General features: G+C 38.7%; 2 protein-coding genes across 5 annotated transcripts in view; one reads left to right on the top strand and one right to left on the bottom strand.

Annotated features, from left to right (window-relative positions):
* Positions 1-3,854: 3,854 nt before the first annotated feature.
* On the bottom strand, positions 3,855-5,028 carry LOC134555562 (uncharacterized). The gene is made up of 2 exons (XM_063407243.1): positions 4,830-5,028; positions 3,855-4,519 (listed from the first exon to the last, which is right to left on the bottom strand). Exons 1-2 carry the CDS (start codon positions 5,008-5,010, stop codon positions 3,855-3,857), a joined length of 846 nt encoding a protein of 281 aa, XP_063263313.1. The 5' UTR covers positions 5,011-5,028.
* Positions 4,117-19,168, top strand: part of ULK4 (unc-51 like kinase 4) — a 218,633-nt gene continuing 203,581 nt past the window's right edge. For 3 of the 4 annotated variants that reach the window (XM_063407208.1, XM_063407217.1, XM_063407190.1), the window contains exons 1-9: positions 4,341-4,477; positions 5,849-6,046; positions 8,723-8,822; positions 11,672-11,811; positions 13,656-13,815; positions 15,315-15,416; positions 16,230-16,313; positions 16,966-17,041; positions 17,656-17,751. In XM_063407208.1, coding sequence (XP_063263278.1) covers positions 5,909-6,046; positions 8,723-8,822; positions 11,672-11,811; positions 13,656-13,815; positions 15,315-15,416; positions 16,230-16,313; positions 16,966-17,041; positions 17,656-17,751 — 896 coding nt within the window. In that variant the 5' untranslated portion in view covers positions 4,341-4,477; positions 5,849-5,908. Of the gene's footprint in view, positions 4,206-4,340; positions 4,478-5,848; positions 6,047-8,722; positions 8,823-11,671; positions 11,812-13,655; positions 13,816-15,314; positions 15,417-16,229; positions 16,314-16,965; positions 17,042-17,655; positions 17,752-19,168 lie in introns of those variants that run through there. The other variant, XM_063407199.1, reaches the window with a different exon arrangement.

The raw sequence follows: 19,168 nt of genomic DNA, 5'->3' as shown, positions 1-19,168 counted from the left end.
TTTACATAATCTCAAAATTACATAAGCAGAATGGTAATCACTGAAAAAGCAAAATATTGAAAAGGCCTATTTAGCTTCCCTGTCTCAGCAAGACAGTCATCATCATATTTTGGAAGCCAGCAAGTAGGCTTAGGTGTTGAGAATGTTGTTAGTAGTGAACCTCACAGCAGAAGAGTATCAACTCTGCCAGCCAGGCTTACAAAGCCACTATCAGAGCTGATTATACTCAGGAATGTGGTATGAGAAATACCTGGCAGAAACTGTGGTAATCCATTACAATTAACCCCATCTCCTTAGCAGTTAATACAAACAAAAAAACAGACAAACAATCAGGAAGTTGGTCCTGACTGCAGTATCATAAAGAGCAGATGCTGATTTCCCAGGGAAACCAAATTATTTTGGGAAGATAAAAATACCTTGTAATATGCCAACTTTTAAAAGTATTAACTCAGAGAGTATTAAAATTTTCAGCATATCTGACCACATCTCTTTCCAACCTTAGTCATATACAAAGCATGGAGACCATAATAGAGGAAGAGGAAACACACGCATGCCATACATGTAATATTGGTGACCTTGCAAGCTGATCCAGTGAGGTGAGATTTGGAGCCTTGTTATCATACAAAAAACCACTAGTAGTTTTTTTGCCTCACCAGTGAAACAGAACACAAACTGTTTTGTAATAATGTTTCAAACGTGTAGGGGACAACTCTTTGATTGAGAAAACAAATTTTCAAACAAGAATCACAGAAACCACCTAAGAATTTGAAAAATCATTGCTATTCCAAATACCAGAAATGTATGGTAGTAAAACTGTAGCATTTGAATTTATTTACTGAATTTGAGATGGACCAGTAAGTACAACAGAGTTGTACCAGAAAACCAAGCTGATAAAATAATATCATATCAAAATGATAATATCATAATCACATATTCATGTTACCACAGAAATACAAAAATAAAGAAGAACAAAGTTTCACTCAAGCAATAAAATATGTGCCAGTCTGAAGAGGATGTTGGAAAATAATCTGAAAATAAAAAGCACAAGATAAAGATGTGCCTATGTCCATCATTCTGCCCAAAAGGTCAAACACCAGAAAAGTGGCTCTATGCATTTCCCAGGAATGACAGTACTGTCAAGGCAAATGGAATATAAGAGTATTTTATTTGTGCAAGTGAATCATCATACCCTAGATGCCAAGAATAGAAATTCTCTTGAGAATGGGGTCAGTCTGGAATAGAAATAAATACCGTGTACTAACAAGATGGAATAGAGCATGAGTAATCATGCTATCTGGAAAAAAAATCACCAAAAATCCCCAAACAAACAAGAAAACAAATTAGTACATATGGCAAAATAAACCAGAACCGTATAGCATTTTCAACAGGCCTCAGAGCACACTGAAGAACATAGCTTACAAAACATGGAAACACGCTTTAAACTGATAGGCTACTGGTCAGACTTTTGAGAACCAGGCAAAATGTCAGAGGCTTACGCAGTACCCATTGAGGGTAGAGCAGTGAAGTGTTTAAGCATGCCTGAACTATGTGCTTGCAATCACGAGATCTCAGTTTGCCTTAAATTAGATCATATATTTATTTGAGAACAAGAATTTGATTACATCTGACTGTCCTGTCTAATAGGCAGGCAAATAGCAAGGCTGAGTTTGCTGCACAGATTGCTAGGAGTATTGAAATGGTGCAAACAGGGCAGAGAATATTTTGCATTCCGTTCTTGAATGCTGAAAATATTCCCACAGAAAAGTTCACTGCAGTTGAGTACAATGCTTGAAGTCGTGTTCAGTAACAGGATAAATGAGTAACAGACTGAAACAGTAATTAAAAGGCCAGAGGTAAGAGTCTTACAATTACAACCCTGATCTGTATTTGTAATACTTTGTTTCTGATAACTCTCATACCTGAAGCAACACGCTTGAAGGCAGAATCTTACATTCTTACACCAAATCAAAGGGAAAATTCCCCATCTGGAGTATATTGAAACTGTGCACCCAGATCATAAGAAACATATAGACATGTAATAAAATGTGTATCAACAATAAAAAAGTGCCCATAGTTCCTAATTAGGAGGGGTTGGAAAAAAAGGTGGTATAAGTCAACATGTGTCCCTGTGTATGCCTTAAATTATATTGATTTTTTTTTTTTATCATGGAGACATTTAATTTCAAAAGTTATAAATCTCGGGTCCAATTGTTACTAAACATTTTTTTTCAGTGTGTTTCTCTTGCTCTATTTTGTAGTGCCATTGCTGCATATATGAAGATTTCAACAGACTTCATTAATGTTAAAGATCATACCATCTCACACCTTCAAAATGGGGTATTTACCCCCTTTGCATAAAAACAATCCCTAGCCTGGATTAATTTAACAGAAATTGTACGTAGGACAAAACATGAGAAATCTGGAAGAAAAGACAGTAACTTGATAGTCAGTGTGGCTTAATTTTATCTTCTTGGACAGGGACAACAAAATTGACTTATTCTAAGATGTGGCAATGAACTGCTGCCAGGACTTGTGTGCAACTGAGCTAATACTCTTTCCCTTCTTCTTTTTATCAGTCATTCTTACCACAACCACAGATAAAATACATACTTTTCTGAAATCAAAATAAATTCCTCTTCAAAGCATACTTTTTTTGTGCTTATTAATAGAAAATGATGTCTACGTATGCATTTGGTTTATTTATATCTAGTCAACTACTCATTTACATTAAAAAATGGAAAAATTATCTTACTTGTGCAGCTTCAAAGCTGTAGCTTCATTGATAATTACAAGTCACCTCTGCAATTACTGAAAACTTACGGGGTAAAATGGGACAGAGAATCAATTTTTTCAGCCTGCCTTCATAGGGGAGGTGTTCCAGTCCCTTTATCACTTCATGGCCTCCCCTGGACTTGCTCCAACACTTCCCTTTCCTTCTTATTTTGGAGGCACCACAGCTAGATGCAGCACTCCAGGTAGGGTCTCTCAAGAACTGAGAGTACAGAGACAGAAATACCCCCCTTGCCCTGCTGGCCACACTGCTTTTGATGCAGTCCAGGATACCTCTGGCTCTCTGGGCTGCCAGCCCACACTTATGGCTCATGGTGAGTTTTTTGTCAACAGTAAAGAGGTTTGTGGGTTGTTTTTTTTTTTTTTTTTTCCCTTTTCAATATTACAGGGGTTTAAAATCATACTGAAGTCTTCTTGAGAGTGGGAGCAAAAACCCTGACCATCTGTTATCACGCTGCCTAGAAAAAACATTGAATCCTTCCTGTAAGTGTACTACTTCTATTATCAATATGGGTTGAAATGGATCAAATGGGCTCAAACCTGTTAGGAGGTCAAAATAAAGGTGAGACACTGAGAAAAAGTAGGATTTTTTACAGCTGGGTCTAGAGAAAATGTTTTTAAATGTTTTGTTAGAATCAGAATGGTTTGAGTTGGAAGGGACCTCAAAGACCATCTAGTTCCAACTCCTTGCTGTGCCCAACCTTTCACTATGCCAGGTTGCACAAAGCTCCATCCAGCCTGGCCTTGAACAATTCCAGGGATGGGACATCCACAGCTTCTTTGGGAAACCTGTGCCAGTGCCTCATCACCCTCACAGCAAAGATTTCCCCCCACCCCTCATATCTAATCCAAATCTACTTTCTTTCCGTTTGACATCCCTTGTCCTGTCACCACAGTTCCTGATGTTGCACAAAAGAAAAGAAATTTTCAAGGGCCTTACAAAAGCAAAACCAGACAAGAAAAGAATGAAAAAGAAAGCCAGATCCCCATAAGATGAAAAGACAAGTGAAAAATCCACGTTATTGTTAAACATAGAAAACGCTCGTTTCAAGGGCTAAATTCTGTCACAAGGGTCCCTGCATTCGGCGCTTGCAGAAGGCCGTGGCAGGGCTGAGGGCGCTACCTGCCCTTTTGACTGCGAAGGCTGCACGGAGCAGCCCCGCCAACACAGGCTGCCCCGGCAGCCCGACCTTTCCCGACGGACGCGGCAGCCCCGGGCGCTCCCCACACAACATCCGGGAACTCCCCCCCCGCTCTCCGCCCGGTGGTCCCGCCCTGACGTAGGCGCCCCTTAGCCCAATGGGGCTCCACTCCGCTTCCGGCGTCCGGCGCCGTCTCCTGGAAACGGGCGTGGGGTGGCGACCATCCGAGCAGCGTGCGGGGGTTGCGGGGACGCAGTCCGGTGGGACCTGGCGGTGAGTTCCAGCTGGGATAAAGGACAGCAAAACTTTCCAGTTCCCGGAAACAGCCTGCCTGCCGAGCCGGTGCCTTTCCCGCTTGCCTGTATTTGGCGCCGCGCAGGGACCAGTGTCCCGTCCGGACACTGCCACCGGAGCATGGGAGACTCCGTCCCGGGGGCGGGGCTGCGCCGTTTCGGTTGATGGCGGCGGCGTGGCGGTGGTCCATTCACGCCGCACTACGGCTGTCGTTCCCATCCTTTCCCGCCGGCTCCATCGCCCGCACACAGGTACGGCCGTCGTACCCCACCCTTTCTCAGCGGTTGTATCCCCTGCACAGAGGTACGGCCGTCGTTCCCGCCGGTGCCATCCCTGCACACCGGTACGGCTCTCGTACCTTTCTCGCGCACGTTCCGTAACGTGGCCGTTACCTGGCGGAGCTCGCGCGCCCAGCGGCCCCTCAGCGCCCCTCACCCCATCCCTCACCCCATCCCTCACCCCATCCCTCACCCCATCCCTCACCCCATCCCTCACCCCATCCCTCACCCCATCCCTCACCCCATCCCTCACCCCATCCCTCACCCCATCCCTCACCCCATCCCTCACCCCATCCCTCACCCCATCCCTCACCCCATCCCTCACCCCATCCCTCACTGCCCTCTCGCTCCCTCGGCCGCCGTCCCTCGGTCCGACTGCGGGAGCGGACCCGGGGCCAGGCTGGAACCCCTGCTGGAGCGCTCCTGAGAGCCCACGGCCCCTCCCCTGAGCTACAAGTGGCTCGGGAGGCGGCTGTGTCTCCACACCTTGCACCTCGTGGTCTCATCACCGTGCGGCGCCGCAGGCCTGCCCGCCCCCGGCAGAGCGGGGAGCGCAGGAGATCGCGGTTCGTGCACGGGCTGCTCGGTTCGGATTAGTTTTGGCCATTCCCTCGTAAAGAGAGGGAACCGCGTCTCCTTGGTGGGCTGGTCCTGTATCCAGCCCGGAGCAAATCAGTTCCCTCGGCGTCTGGAGGCTGCTGCTGTGGGTGCATCTGTATTTCACACCTGTTTCGTTACAGGTGGTGGCGTGGGAGGCTTCCATGGCGGCCTTCTTTCCTTATCTTTTCACTTTTTATAGCAGTTTATTTGATCTCTTTTTACTTTATGTCAAATTCCATCTGTTGAAAGTCTATTCTGTGTGGCAGAGAAGCTGTGGGTGTCCCATCCCTGGCAGTGTTGAATGGGACATTGAGTACCGTGTTCTAGTGGGATGTGTTCCTGCCCACAGCAGGGGCATTGGAACAACATGATCTTTAAGGCCGATTCCAACCAAGCCATTCTATGGTTTTATGATCCTATGCTCCATTGGTTGTGTACTGAAATAAAGGCAAAACCATAACTCTTGAGAATCACAGACTATTCACTTTTCCCTGTAGCCTCTTGCATTTTTGCAGATATACTCTTTAGAATTGTATCTACTAGCCTATCTGTTACTTTTTGAATAAGATCTTTGGAAGTATAAAATTCACCTGTTCAAAATTTTGATCACATTTCCTGAGAGGAGGTCTTCTGTAAAGCAATTATATTTCAATCTTTCTGGAAGTATGGAATCCCTATTCAGGGTGAATACTATACATGAATAACCATTACATTTAAATTTCCCCTTTCTCCTCCTTTCTTTAGGTTTATTTGTTTATGGTAATACCATGTTTCCAGTCTGTTGCCTGTGAAGCATTCTAAAGCATGGAGAACTTCATTTTGTATGAGGAGATTGGAAGAGGAAATAAGACAGTTGTTTATAAAGGAAGAAGAAAGGGGACAATTAATTTTGTTGCCATTGTTTGCAGTGATAAATGCAAGAGAGCTGGAGTAGCAAACTGGGTAAGTAATGAGGTTTCTTTTCCTGCTAAATCTGGGAAAAAATACAGCCTACAAAATTGTGGTAGCATAAGTTATAGACAAGTGTCATGTGCTTCTTTAGATGGAGTTTGTCACATTTAGATCAGCTTCTCAAGATTTTAAGTTCTTATTCTTTAAATACAGTCTTCCTTGAATGTGTTTATTTATGTGATTTTATTGGTTTTTAGATTGCATGCATAAACTCATGTTTACACTCTTACTCTTTCTGTGATGTGTCAATGAACTTGTAAAAATGGTTATGTGTGGTGGTTTGCTTTATTTTGTTATTAGTTGTGCAAAACCAGTGGTATCAGTAACTTCCAGTAAACAATCCATTTCTTATTTAGCAAGAAGAAATTATTTTTGATGAGAGAATACCATTTAAGCTAAAACAATTCTGGTTTGTAAAACCTTGGCACAGCTTTAAATATGATACTTTTTGGAAAGAAAACTGATACAGTTACACAGTTCAAATATTTTATTTTTCCAGTATGTATATTTTGTTTCTGTAGTGGGTTAACCTTGGTTGGATGCTAGGTTCCCACCAGAGCCACTCTATTACTCCCTTCTTCAACTGGACAGGAGTCAGAAAATACCAGGAATGGGTCAAGATAAGAGCAGGGAGAGATCACTCACCATTTATCTTCACAGACAAAACAGACTTGATTTAGGGAAAGTAATTGAATTTATTGCCAGAGTAGGACAATGGGAAATAAAACCAAATCTTAAAACACCTTTCTCCCACCCCTCCTTCTTCCTGGGTTCAGCTTTACTCGCAATTTTGTCTCCATCCTCCCTTGCCAGAGATGCAAGGAGATGGGGACTGGGGTCAGTTCATCAGATGTGTCTCTGTTGCTCCTTTCTCCTCATGTTCCTCCCCTACTCCAGCGTGGGGTCCCTCCCATGGGAGACTGTCTCTACAACCTTCTTCAGTGCTCGTCCTTCCCACAGGCTGCAGTTCCTCATGCACAGCTCTGATGTAGGTCCTTTCCATGGGGTGCAGTGCCTCAGGAGCAGGTTGTTCCAGTGTGAGTTCCCACAGGGTTACACATCCTGCCAGTAACCAGCATGGGCTCCTCTCTGCAGGGGTCTGCAGGTCCTACCAGGAGCCTGCTCCAGCAGAGGCTTCCTCCAGAGTCACAGCCTTCCTTGGGTTTCCACCTGCTCTAGAGTGGGCTCCACCACAGGCTGCAGATGGATCTCTGCTCTGCCATGGGCCTCCAGGGGCTGCTGAGGGACAGCTTTGCCTCTCTGGTCCTTGTCAGGGGCTGCAGGGGGATCTCTGCTCCAGCTCCTGGAGCACCTGCTGTCCCGTGTTCTGCACTGACCTTGGTGCCTGCAGGGTTGTTCCTGTCACACCTTCTCCTCTCCCCTGTTGCCGTTCACAGAAGTGTTTTCCCCCAGTTTAAATGTTATCCTGGAGGTGCTGCCACCATCACTGATGGGCTGGTGTTGGCCAGCAGTGGGTCTGTCTTGGAGCTGGAGGGCATTGGCTCTGTCAGACACAGGAAGCTTCCAGCAGCTTCTCACAGGAGCCAGTCCTGTAAACCTCTCCATCTGAATACCAAAACCTTGCCCTGCAAAACCTACAGTTTCATATTCCCTTTCATTGTTTCAATGATCATTTCTTGGGAACTTTTTTGTTCTTAGAAGTATATTAGCCTTACAAATCTCGTGGGGATACCTTACATACCACTGTAGCAAGAAGCAGAGGCTTCTGTAGAGATTAGGTCATGTAGGTGTTGTAGAAATACAGATTTTCAGGGTCTCTTGAATAGTTTTCCTTGTCTGATTAGATTAAGAATGATGGAAAAGCTTATTTTCACTTCCTCTTGCTGTATTATCTCTCATTTGTATTCTTATTAAAAAAATAAGTAGGAGTGCAAGTTTGATTCCAAATTCTGATTTCCAGTTTGTTATTGTTTTAGTGGTGCAGGAAGGTTAAATAATATTTATAATTTTGAGTTGAAAACTTACTAATTTTTTTCTTTCTGTATTTTAAAAACAGGTGAGTTAGGCAAGGTCTGTGAGGAAAGTTATTTTTTCTCAACATATGTTGTAGTTAAAATTTTGGGGGGTCCCCGGGGGGGTCCCCCGGGAGACCCCCGGGTCTTAGGGTCATGGGTGTTTTTGTGCTGGCAGGCAAAGAGACTTCAGACGCCGGTGGGGTGCTGATGAGATGAGGGTTTATTCAGAGCTTTACTCTAGGCAGGGAGCATGGTCCTGCGGTAGTGGGGGAAGGGAAAGGGAGCATCCAGAGGCCTCCAGGGGGAAGAGGGGCAAAGAGACTGAGCTTTTTGCTTTTGCATTCTTAACACAGAGGTTCAAGGTGGGCGTGGTAAGATTTTTTAGCTAATTAGGTTACAGACACACCATACTGTAGGGAGGGTACAGACTTGGGATAAACTATACATTTTCCAGGGGTGAACAAGAGCATACCACTCCATAAAATGCAGTCTCACAAAATGCAATCTCACAAACATATATGTAACACTAAAATATTTGAAGAATAATGTTACTGCACTAGAAAAGGCAAGAGAACAAGTAGCGAATCTAGAGTAGATTGTATTATTTCTTATTCCCATGCCTCAAGTCCATATAAATATATATATTTTTATGTCTTTCCCACACTTAACTATGTTAAAAACTTCACTCTAGGTTCGTCTGACTCGGGGACTCACACATAAGAATATAATGACATTTTATGAATGGTATGAAACAAGCAGCAGTCTCTGGCTTGTAGTGGAATTATGCACAGGTAAGATAAACTCAAAAGTTAAACATTTATAGAATGAATATTTGTAAGACATTTCTTACACCTTCTTTACAACAAATGCTTAGATCTTTGAAAAAGGCATTAATTGTCTGATTATTAACTTGAGAATCTGGTTTATATGTAAAAGTGGAAGTGTTTGCTCTTGGAAACATTTGTAGAAATCAATTGAACTCGTGCTTCTCTGGCTCGCTGTATGCGTCTTTGAAAAGTTAGTTGAATTACATAATGTTGGTTTTTAAGAGCTGAAGAGAGAAGGGAACATGAAAGCAAATTGTGAATAGTCAGAAGGTAGCTCAGTAAAAATTACTTGAGAAGTTATCTAAGGACTGGCAGTAGGCGGCATTCTCTTTTAAAAGACATCAAGGAGCAAATCAAGTTATAATGTACTAATGACTTAATATTGTTCAAATTAATTTTTAATCAAGGGCAATTCAGCAGCCAGAGTGAACGATTTAATTTTTTTTGCTATTCAGTAAAAGTATTTTGACTTCCATGTTAAAATCATAATTTGAGAACTCTGAGAACCCAGAACTGCATTAAGTGATTCACTTAGGTTTGATAAGTTCTTATCAATCTGTTAAAGGAATCGTGTAAAGCTTTCTTTAATTGTGATGACTGCATGTTTTAAACTTCTGACAGCATGCTTTCCTCCATATGGAAAGGAAAGAAAAGAAGGCCAGTATGCATGTGTGATGCATGTTAAGATTTTTGTATCTGGAGTTTAGTTAATAGTAAAAGTCCATGTTACTCCTAGCCTTTTTATTTATCCAGAATTCTGTTTGAAAAATTACTGAAAAAGAGAACTTTCAAGTTCTGAGGAAAAAAAAGGTCATTCTTTAAGTGATTAAAAGTGATTTAAATGGCTCATATGGGGCTTTGGTTTACTTGCTTAGTCTCACTTCGGGGTACATATTTAAATTATTAGACAGGCAGCCTTTTATTATTGAACAATTGTCAGGTGTTTTACCTTGCAGTTCTGTAGTTTCCTGCAAGGTGAGTATCTTGGAACTAAATTACTTACACAGAGTTAAGATGTGGATTATGCATATATAATGTGCATATTATATATAACATATATAAGTATATATATACATACATATCCATACATAACATATGGATTTCTTCTTAATTTTGTTGACACCTGAAAAATGCTTTTGAAATATGGAAGATTTCTCTCACTTGTCTCAAAGATAGTTTCTGTTATTAGATGTGAAATATTTCTGTGTTGCTGGTTTCACTACTTTTTTCTTTGTGTGTTTGGCCATATTATGAAATTATTCTATATGTAGTCCTCTAAATTACATTGTAAGGAACAGTAATTAAATGTGATGGAAAATTCTCTGCCATAGCTCTGTAGTATGGGCTTGGTTTTAAAGGAATGACTGATTCACTAACCAGCATAAAAAGGCTTAGAAATAAAATAATTTTAAGATTCAGCAGTGATGAATAATTGGAAGGGTACTGTAATGACAGAGCCTCTGAAAGAAATGACTAATCAAAGGGGAAAAAAAAGTTCAGGAAAATCTATTGTGTGATTTGGAATAAAAGATCTGGTATCCATTTCTATGAAAAGCTTTCCTAATCCCTCTTTCATTCAGGGTCTTAAATCTGTGGGCTTTGGATGGGGTTTTTTGTTTGTTTTGGTATTTTTGTTTTGTCTTGTTTTTTTATCAGCATGATTTGGCTAGGATATAAACAACAGATAGCCCAGGAAACCTATAGATAACTCATGGCATGCAGTCTGTGTCTCAGGCGAACAGATTTGATGCAGGATTAGTAAAGGACCAAATGGGGCTGAGAAGAGGGGTTTTGAGCAGGATGGGAATGTGGAGCTCAGAATAGGGGACTGGGACAGGAAGGAAGAGAAAGAATGAGCAATGAACTTGTGGGAAATGAAATTAGAAGAAATCTAAGTCCCATGAATATTTAGGATGCGAATGAGTCAAATGGGATGAGTCTGATGACATACCTGAGAATCACTGGAAAATGAGGAAGTAGGTGATGGGGGAGGAAGAGAAATGTTTTTAAGGATACAGAAACAGTAACAGCTAGTGGGGAGAAGTGTAGAGTGTGAGTGTGAAGACCAGTGAGGAATACAGATGATAGAGGATATAGGTGAGGGTTATTTGGAAGGCTTTGAAGTGTAATCTGATCAGAAACAAAGGAAGGGTTGGTTGGAACTTAATGGAGAAGGAGAGTGGTGATTTTGGAAGGACAGAAAGGGGTCTCATGTTAGGATAAGAAGTCCAGAGAGCTGTGATTAGGACTTACTGGTACAGGAAGCTGGGATTTGTGTGAGAAACCTAGAAAGTAAAATACAACAAAATAATTTATCTTTTGGACATAGTTGACCTCAGACTGTTACACAGTTTTACTATTTCTGTTGTCTCTGAATTCAGTGGAAAATGGCCTGCCATTAGTTTTAGCAATTGTTCACAGAAGTGGATAGCCTGCTGTTGGTATTATTTATTCTTTTAACTTGTGCAGCAGGAATCTGGTTAAGGAATTTTAATAAAAGCATAGGGTACTATTACACTGTGAATTGGCACAGTTTCTGAATTTCTTTTTCCCTTCTATTTCCTTTGTAAAATAATATTTAAGTAATTTTGAAGTCATGCAGTCAGTTATTCCAGATGAAATTAAGATTTTTTTCACAGTATTGAAAATAATTTTTTTACATCTTAGATTTTGTAACTATTAGATATCAAGAAATATTTCTAATATCTACTGATATTGGTTTTTGATTGACGTCTTTTGAAGAAGGATGTGCAATTGGGCATCACTTTTGTGACCTCTTCTTTATATTCACATCCTTACTCTGTGTATTCCAGGTGGTTCTCTAGAATCTGTCATTGCTCAGGATGAATGTCTACCAGAAGATGTGGTGAGAGAATTTGGTGTTGAGCTGGTTACTGGTTTATACCATATTCATAAGCATGGAATTATCTATTGTGAATTGAAGCCTGGAAAGGTGAGGAGGGGTATTATCTATAGGGACACTGTATGTTACTTTTCATGCCATCAGCATTTATTTTATTATTTGTATTTTACCATTTGGAAAAAGCTTACCTCAGCTGTGAGGTCAGTTGAGTTTTATAATATATGTGAAGACAATCAAAGACAAGTCTGTAGCTTGAATATTTTATAATATAATTGATTTTTTCCTTGGTGTGTATCTGATGCAATGTGATATATTCTTTTTGATTTGGTGTGCTGGTTTAATTTAATTAAAGATTTTAGTTCTCTGTCCTTGGACACATAAATTTGTTATTATTCTATCATGCAGAATATTTTGCAGCCATAGAAAATGCTAACGAGGGAGTAAAGTTAACTGAAGTTTCTTTGTTAATAACTTTCTCTATTGTTTGCACATACCATGGAAATTATCATCTTATTCCTGTATAAAAATACAAGTCTTCATGTAGTTTCTCATTTTGTGTGTGTAATTGATGTAGAGGTTTGCCAAAGTGTAGAGGTTTGCCAAAGTCTGTTTTTGTTTTTAATTCATGTAGTCACCAGAATATGACTATAATAAAACTTTTTTGCTTAACAGTAATTGGTTTTCACCTTGACCTGTAAGTGGTCAAGTTGCTATTCTCTGAATCTTTGGTAAAATCTTGCACAATTCTACTCAGTTCCAGTCATTTGTGAACCCAAAAGCAGTAAAAAGACAGGAGTAAAGCATAGTGTAGATGACTCAATGGTCTTCTGAAGAGAAATGTTGCTATAAAGTACTCATTTCAACAGACAGTAAAATGTTAAAGTTTCTGTGCCCCACCCCCTGCTTCTGCCTGAATGGGCTATTTCTTCAGTCATGTTTTTTTTGGGATTATGAATTTTTACTTGCAAGAATAAGCAGTTACTGGCCAGAGAAAACTCTCCCCATCATTGGACAAAATCTGTGGAAGTTCCTGCTACATAAAATGAGAAAAATTCCTTTTTTTTTCCTCAATTGAAGCCCTGTTTGGTTTTACTAGACTTGTATTTTCCTGTGCAGTTTTACTCTACTCTTTCTTTTCTCTAGTAACATCATTGTTTATTTAGATTTAAGGAGTAAACAAAAGTACACATTGAATCTCTTAAGGGTTTTGTTGGGGTTCTTTTGGTTATAAAAAAGAAGACGGTATTTGTAGGAGAAGGGAATACAGGTGACCTTACCCCTGATAGGTAGCAGATATGTTAATTAACCAATACAGCCTCACCCCTGGTGAGTAGCAGCTATATCCAATAAGGATGAGTGAGGGTTAGCTGCTAAGGGGAGAATCCTCATGGAGGAGGAACTTTGAGGAGTGTAAGGGAGAGACTAATGAAGCAGGATCCTGGGTAGAGCAAATGACTGTTCCAAGGTCAGTGTGGGTCTGCAGTTAGAGCCTTTTGTTAGAACCTGCAGTCACAGTCTAGCTGGGTAAAAGCCTGCATTCAGAGAGTGCAAACTAATACCTGCAGTCGTAGTTCAGCAGGAAATAACCAGCAGTCAGAAGCTGCAAGGGAAACCTGCAGGAGTAGCTTGCTGCAGCCAGTCGGGGAAAAGTTGGAGTTAAGATGACTGAGCTGTGAAGAAGAATAAACCAGGACCCTTTTTATGTTGTGTTTAACAAGAAGTTTGTGCCTCAGCTCATTTTTACTCTCTAATAAGAGGGTGCTGCAGCAAGTATTGGCTAAAAAGAAAAAATACAGTGTTTTTGGTTATAGTGAGCCTCTTTATGTACTTAAATGGTTTGAGATCATGATTATTTTTATAATAAATTATTTCATGTTAAAAATTTCAATTTTAGTATATGATACTAGCATATTCGATTTTGTTTATTCTAATAGATTCTACTGGAAGGGTCTGGCACTTTGAAATTCAGTAGTTTTTGCTGGGCTAGAGCAGATGGTGAAGACTTAGAAAAAATTTTTGCTTTAGCTGGAGCTGAAGAAGGTGAAGATACTAATGAAAGCACTTCGCAGAGATACTCTAAAAATACAGTTCAAGGTATGAGATTTTTACTAGCCAGAATTAACTTATACCAAAGAGAGAGAATAAAAGTTGAAATATCAATGATTATGATTGAGAAAAATTATACAGAATTAATCCTGTTTTGTCTCAGAAAAAAATGAGCTGTGGAATTATTTATGGACTTTTTAAAGTTTGTACTGCAGGTGTTCTCTGTAAGGTCTGGAACTAAGTTCCATTAAGTTTGTATTAAAAGTATACAGAAAATTTGGGAAGTACTACACAGAACTACTGCTTCTTTCATTGGGCACTACACTGCTGTACATTCATTGTCCTCTTTGATGCATATGGTCTAGGTTATTTCTAGTTTGAGGTCAACTCACTAAAGAATAACTTTGTTTTAAAGTCTGAGAAAGTTACTGTGCTTCAGTTTCAACAGGTAGATCCATACAAATGCAATAGACTGCAAATACTGTGGGTTTTTCTTCATTGAATAGAAAAAATTCAGAAACTTGTTTTTAATCTTCTGAATTTTTTATTAGTCATTATCTTGGAACATCTCACAGACCTCTATTTCCAAGATAATGATGTCTCATATATCAGTTATTTTTATCAGAAACAACTGAGTTCTTGGTAATATTTTATGAGAACAAAGAGGGCTCTCCTTGCTGTCTCCTTCTGAAAGTCCACACTGGAAATATTTAGACCAAGATCAGATCTTTATTCAGGAAGAAATACAAATCTAATCTCTTTCCTGTTGCTCTTCAGAACTGTTTTGCTGTGTATGGTAATGACCTTTTGTCACTTAAAAAAGTAAAACCCAACATGAAAAGAACCCAAAATAAACTTTTTAAGGGATTGTGGAATTGGCACTTCCACTGAGTTAGTCAATTTTGTTTTGAAATTTTTGAGACCTGATGGCAACTACTGTAGAAATAGGTACTCTATATTTTATTCCTGTATCAAACAAAAGAGATTTGTGAATAAGCTGCTATAATTTGATAATGTGATGTTTTCATAGTTTTTTAGGGGGAAAAGAGCCGTAACTGTTTAGATAGTGATTTCATTGGGTAGCTACCTTGGTTTTTGTAACAGAACTTTCTAAGTTTGTGAAGGTTTATTTCTTGGGATAGCTTTAAAAACAGGAAATCCCAAATTTAATGTAACATAATTATTTCTGTTACTCACATGAGAAAGGTTTACCATTCTGCTCAGATTGCTTGGCTCTAAAAGCTGGTAAAGCAAATCAAAATATTCTTTGCATTAATCAATGTGTTTGAAAAGTGCAAAATAAGTCAGTTTGATAATGGAAGTAAAATAAACAGCGAAGTAGCATATAGAATCCTACATAATCTAGTTAAAGTATAGGAGAGGAGTTCCTTTGAAATTACTTACATTTGCTATTTCAGTTTTCTTGTACATTGAGTGAAGATAATCTATAACTTGGTGAAGTTTAGAGACAAAGTTTGAAGTATTGAGAAGGATGAATGCTGAATGAATAATCAAAATGCATTAAATGTATATTCTGCATTTTGTAGGCTTTCCATTATACACAGCTCCTGAAGTACTAAAGGGAGACAACTTCTGCAAAGCCAGTGATCTGTGGTCCCTGGGATGTTTACTCTATGAAATGTTCTCAGGTTGTAAGTTTGTATATCTATTTAATATCTGTGATAATGGAAAGACAGGTCATGGTCCCAGGGTAAATTCTTACAAAGTTTCTAGGGAAGTTAGGACCTAGAAAAACTTGAGACAGGTTTTGAAGATTTCTTGAAGAACATATTAACTGTGCTTAAGAAACAGAAGTGTCTTTATCCAATAATAAGGTGAAACAATACTGTGAAGTGGTCCTATTGACAACAACACTAACCAACATGTAGGGTTTAAATGCTATTATTTAAAATTATGGCAGCCCTCAAATTCTGACCGTATAGTGTTTTTAATTTCCTTGGTATTAAACTCTGTGTGCAGTATTTTAACCTCTGAAAGAGAAAATTGCATCAGTATTATAAAATTAGAGTTAATTTGGTCCCTGCACATAAAGTACCCATTAGCTTCAGCTAGAAGGAAGCTTCATCACAGAAGAGAATTACACTGCAGCCTTCTTAAGCCTTAAGCAAAACACAGGTCTGTTGGATCAATACAGTAACACAGATACAGAGATTTCTGCTTTTTCACATTGTCTCATTTCTGATTCATACAGGGCTGTCGTGGTCACTTCCCTCAAGGCATCTTTGGTGTCTCTTCTGGCCACGGTTTCTTTTGCTGTTCATGAATTTAGTGCAAGATTTGGAATTTAAATTGATAAGAGAACCTAATAAATAGCACTCCGACTGCAGTTGTTTATTTCTTTGGATGCTTTCTCAGGAAAAGGAGCTCATGATAAATAATTGCACCTTACAACCAATTTTATGTTTGCCTAATCTGTGAAATACACTTCTGTTTGTTTGTAGGAAAACCACCATTCTTGTCGGAAAGCCGTTCTGAATTAATTGAAAAGATTCTGTCTGAAGATCCGTTGCAACCAGGACCAGAGGGTAGGGATCCATTTAAGCCATTTTTTAATGGCTTAAATCACAGTCATAATTACAAAGTTAAATCTTTGGTTTGCCCTTTTTCTCCTGAGGCTGGTTGCAGGAATCAGTTAGTTGTCCAAGGTGGATGTTTGCAATGCCATTATTGCTAACAGTGATAATTCCCTGTTAGTGATGAATGCTTGTTTCCCTTTTGACAGCGACATATATAATTTGCTTTTAATTGTTAACACTAAATCTACCTACTGGGGTGGAATTTCTGATCTTGGTCATTCTGGGCATCAGTGTTATTTACAGAGATGCTTATACATTAGAGCCTCTTTTTCAATTTAAGCAGATTTTAACTCTACTTAATTTCTTCCTGGTGGCTAGATGATGATTGATGGGTGCTTTTTTTTTTAATTTACAAATTTTTAAAAAATTACTAGTTTGATGACTGAGCACTAGCAGTTTGTTTGTTTTGGGTTTTTTTTTTGAGGATTCTTTGAAATGCAATGAGTGTATATTTAAGGTTCTTTATACCTTGAGATTTGTTTTCAGATGAAATTACTGTCCAGAAAGTTTTTTAGCATGATCTGTAGATAACAGTGTAGTTTACATTGGGTGATGATTGTTTTTGCTGTCCAATACTGATCTTAAGTGCTTGTATTTACAGGTTTGGCTGTTCACAAACCTTCTCCTGAGTTCATCAGTTTGCTTGATGGGTTACTTCAAAAGGATCCTCAGAAAAGGTAAACTCTCTAATCCATGGCAGCTGTTCATGTTGTCACCTCTGGAGAAAATTATTATTATAATACTGTATGTATAGTATTTTGTAGATGACAAAGAATGCAAGAAGTTTTCATCCCTCATATAAAAGAGCAAACTGTGCTTTTTCTTAGATGAAAATATATAGAATTAATGTTTTCATTAAGTGCATTTTTTTTTTGTTAATTTGTACCTGGTTCTAAATAGATAACTTTGTAACAGAATGATAGGCTGTTTAGAATTGGATAGCTTTGCTCTTCCAGAGTAATGGGGACATGTATTTTATTAGGCTTTAACTTATACCTTATACAGTTCCGTAGCCAAATAATTTAGGGTTGTAAGTTATTGGGTATGTCAGATAATTTACATGTGGGACTGACTCTGCAGTTTCCTTCGTTCTTATATCTCTGTGGTGTGAATTTTCCATTCTGATTTAAGGTAAAAAGTTTGACCTGTAAGTAAACTTTCTTATTGTCCAAATAAAAGCAAACAACAGGATTACCTGCTCTGTAGTGTCACTAGGTTGAAAATCTAGTCTTGTATGTCTCTGTGGAGTTGTACTTAGTCACTGCTTTTACACTTTGTTGCTTTTCCAAAGGCTGAACTGGACAGACCTATTGCAGCATCCATTCTGGAAAGGATCCCTTAGCCATTGTGGTGGTGAATCTGCAGGCAGACAGGGCACAAGCTTGAGGTACTGAATGTTCAAGGAAGATTTCTTCTAAGAAATATAAGCAAAGATCACAGATATTTTATTGTCTGTAAATTTTTAATTTTTGAACTTTCCTTAGAATTTTCATGAATTAATGAATGGAGTTTTACACCCTTCAGTGGGCAGCTTGGGATATTTAGGAATTGTATTATCCTATTAGTATATTACACTGTTTGTTCACTTTCAACAGACTCCTTCCTGCTGGCTATAAAATGTGTTGACATTCATTTTTGAGCTAAATGCCCTCATTTTTATTTATTTGTTTATATATTATGTAATATTGTTGTATGAATCTTACAGTTTTTTTAAAGCTTTTGTAGAATCTTATAAATATGGGTCAGTTTTATCTTTAGTAATTTTTTTGTTGTTGTTTTTTATGCATTAGGCTTAGTGGCTCACAAAGCCTATCAGTGCAGCATCTTAGTTGTGGTTCAGCCTTATAATCTTGCAAATGCAGCTGACCCATATTCTTTGCTTATGACATGATGCATTAATCTAATAGTAGGGGTTTTTTTCCTAAATTTTTTAATACTCTGCACTGCTACATATGCAGAAACGCCCAAACCTTTTGTGAAAATGGTTTTTATGTATTAAAAAGTTAGTTTTCCTGTAAACTCCTGTTACCTTTCTGGTTTTTGTGTTTCTAATTTTGCATTAGGACATTTAGCATTGTTTTTTATGTTACTTTCTTATAAATGTTTGAAAGATACTTCAGGTACCAATCTGGAGAGCTAATGTGAAAATAGTTTTAGAATGCTGAGTGTTTTTTTGTTTTTTGTTTTTTTGGGGTTTTTTTTCTCTTTTTTTTTTTTTTTTTTTCTTTTTTCTTTAAATTTTTTCTCATGTTGTTTAATACGTATTTCTGATACCAGTGCTGCAGTATTTTGTTATTAATGTTTCTTATAGTTTGAGATACAGCTCTTTGTCTTCTATTACTGCTTTCACTTGCAATAAAAATTAATATTTACAGTTTATACTGTGAACTAAGATTTTATTCAAGGTTTTAGCAAGACTTATATCAACATCCTGATAGTGCTAATTTTGGGGAATTTTCAGAGAACGAGAGAGAAACCTTAATCCCCAACAAAATATTGGGCTATTTGGCCATACCCTTGAGGTTTTTCTAAGACCTCTGAAATATCTGCTGGTGTATGCACTAAATGACAAATATGGCAAATGTAAAACATTGACTTGACATGCAAAGGAAGCTCAATCTCTCTTTTCCAACTGTGAGGCCCATGTATTTATTTTCTTCACAACATAAGTTGGATTAATATTTGATATCCTGGAGAGCCTTCATTTAAGGTTTTAGGACCCAGTTTCATGTGAATAATATAATGACACGTTTAAAAATGCCCAAATAACCAAAATCAATAAAATTGCATTCAAGGGTGACATG

Source organism: Prinia subflava, chromosome 1 (assembly GCF_021018805.1).
Source record: "Prinia subflava isolate CZ2003 ecotype Zambia chromosome 1, Cam_Psub_1.2, whole genome shotgun sequence".
NCBI classification, from domain to species: domain Eukaryota; kingdom Metazoa; phylum Chordata; class Aves; order Passeriformes; family Cisticolidae; genus Prinia; species Prinia subflava.
The sequence above is the reverse complement of the archived record's forward strand: the minus strand, read 5'-3'. Positions and strand labels throughout refer to the sequence as shown.

Coding starts and splice junctions, on each gene's coding strand:
- LOC134555562 (XM_063407243.1), bottom strand. CDS start 5,010: ATGAGACCACGAGGTGCAAGGTGTGGAGACACAGCCGCCTCCCGAGCC. Junction 4,520..4,829: donor AGAGGGCAGTGAGGGATGGG/GTGAGGGATGGG, acceptor ACCTCTGTGCAG/GGGATACAACCGCTGAGAAA.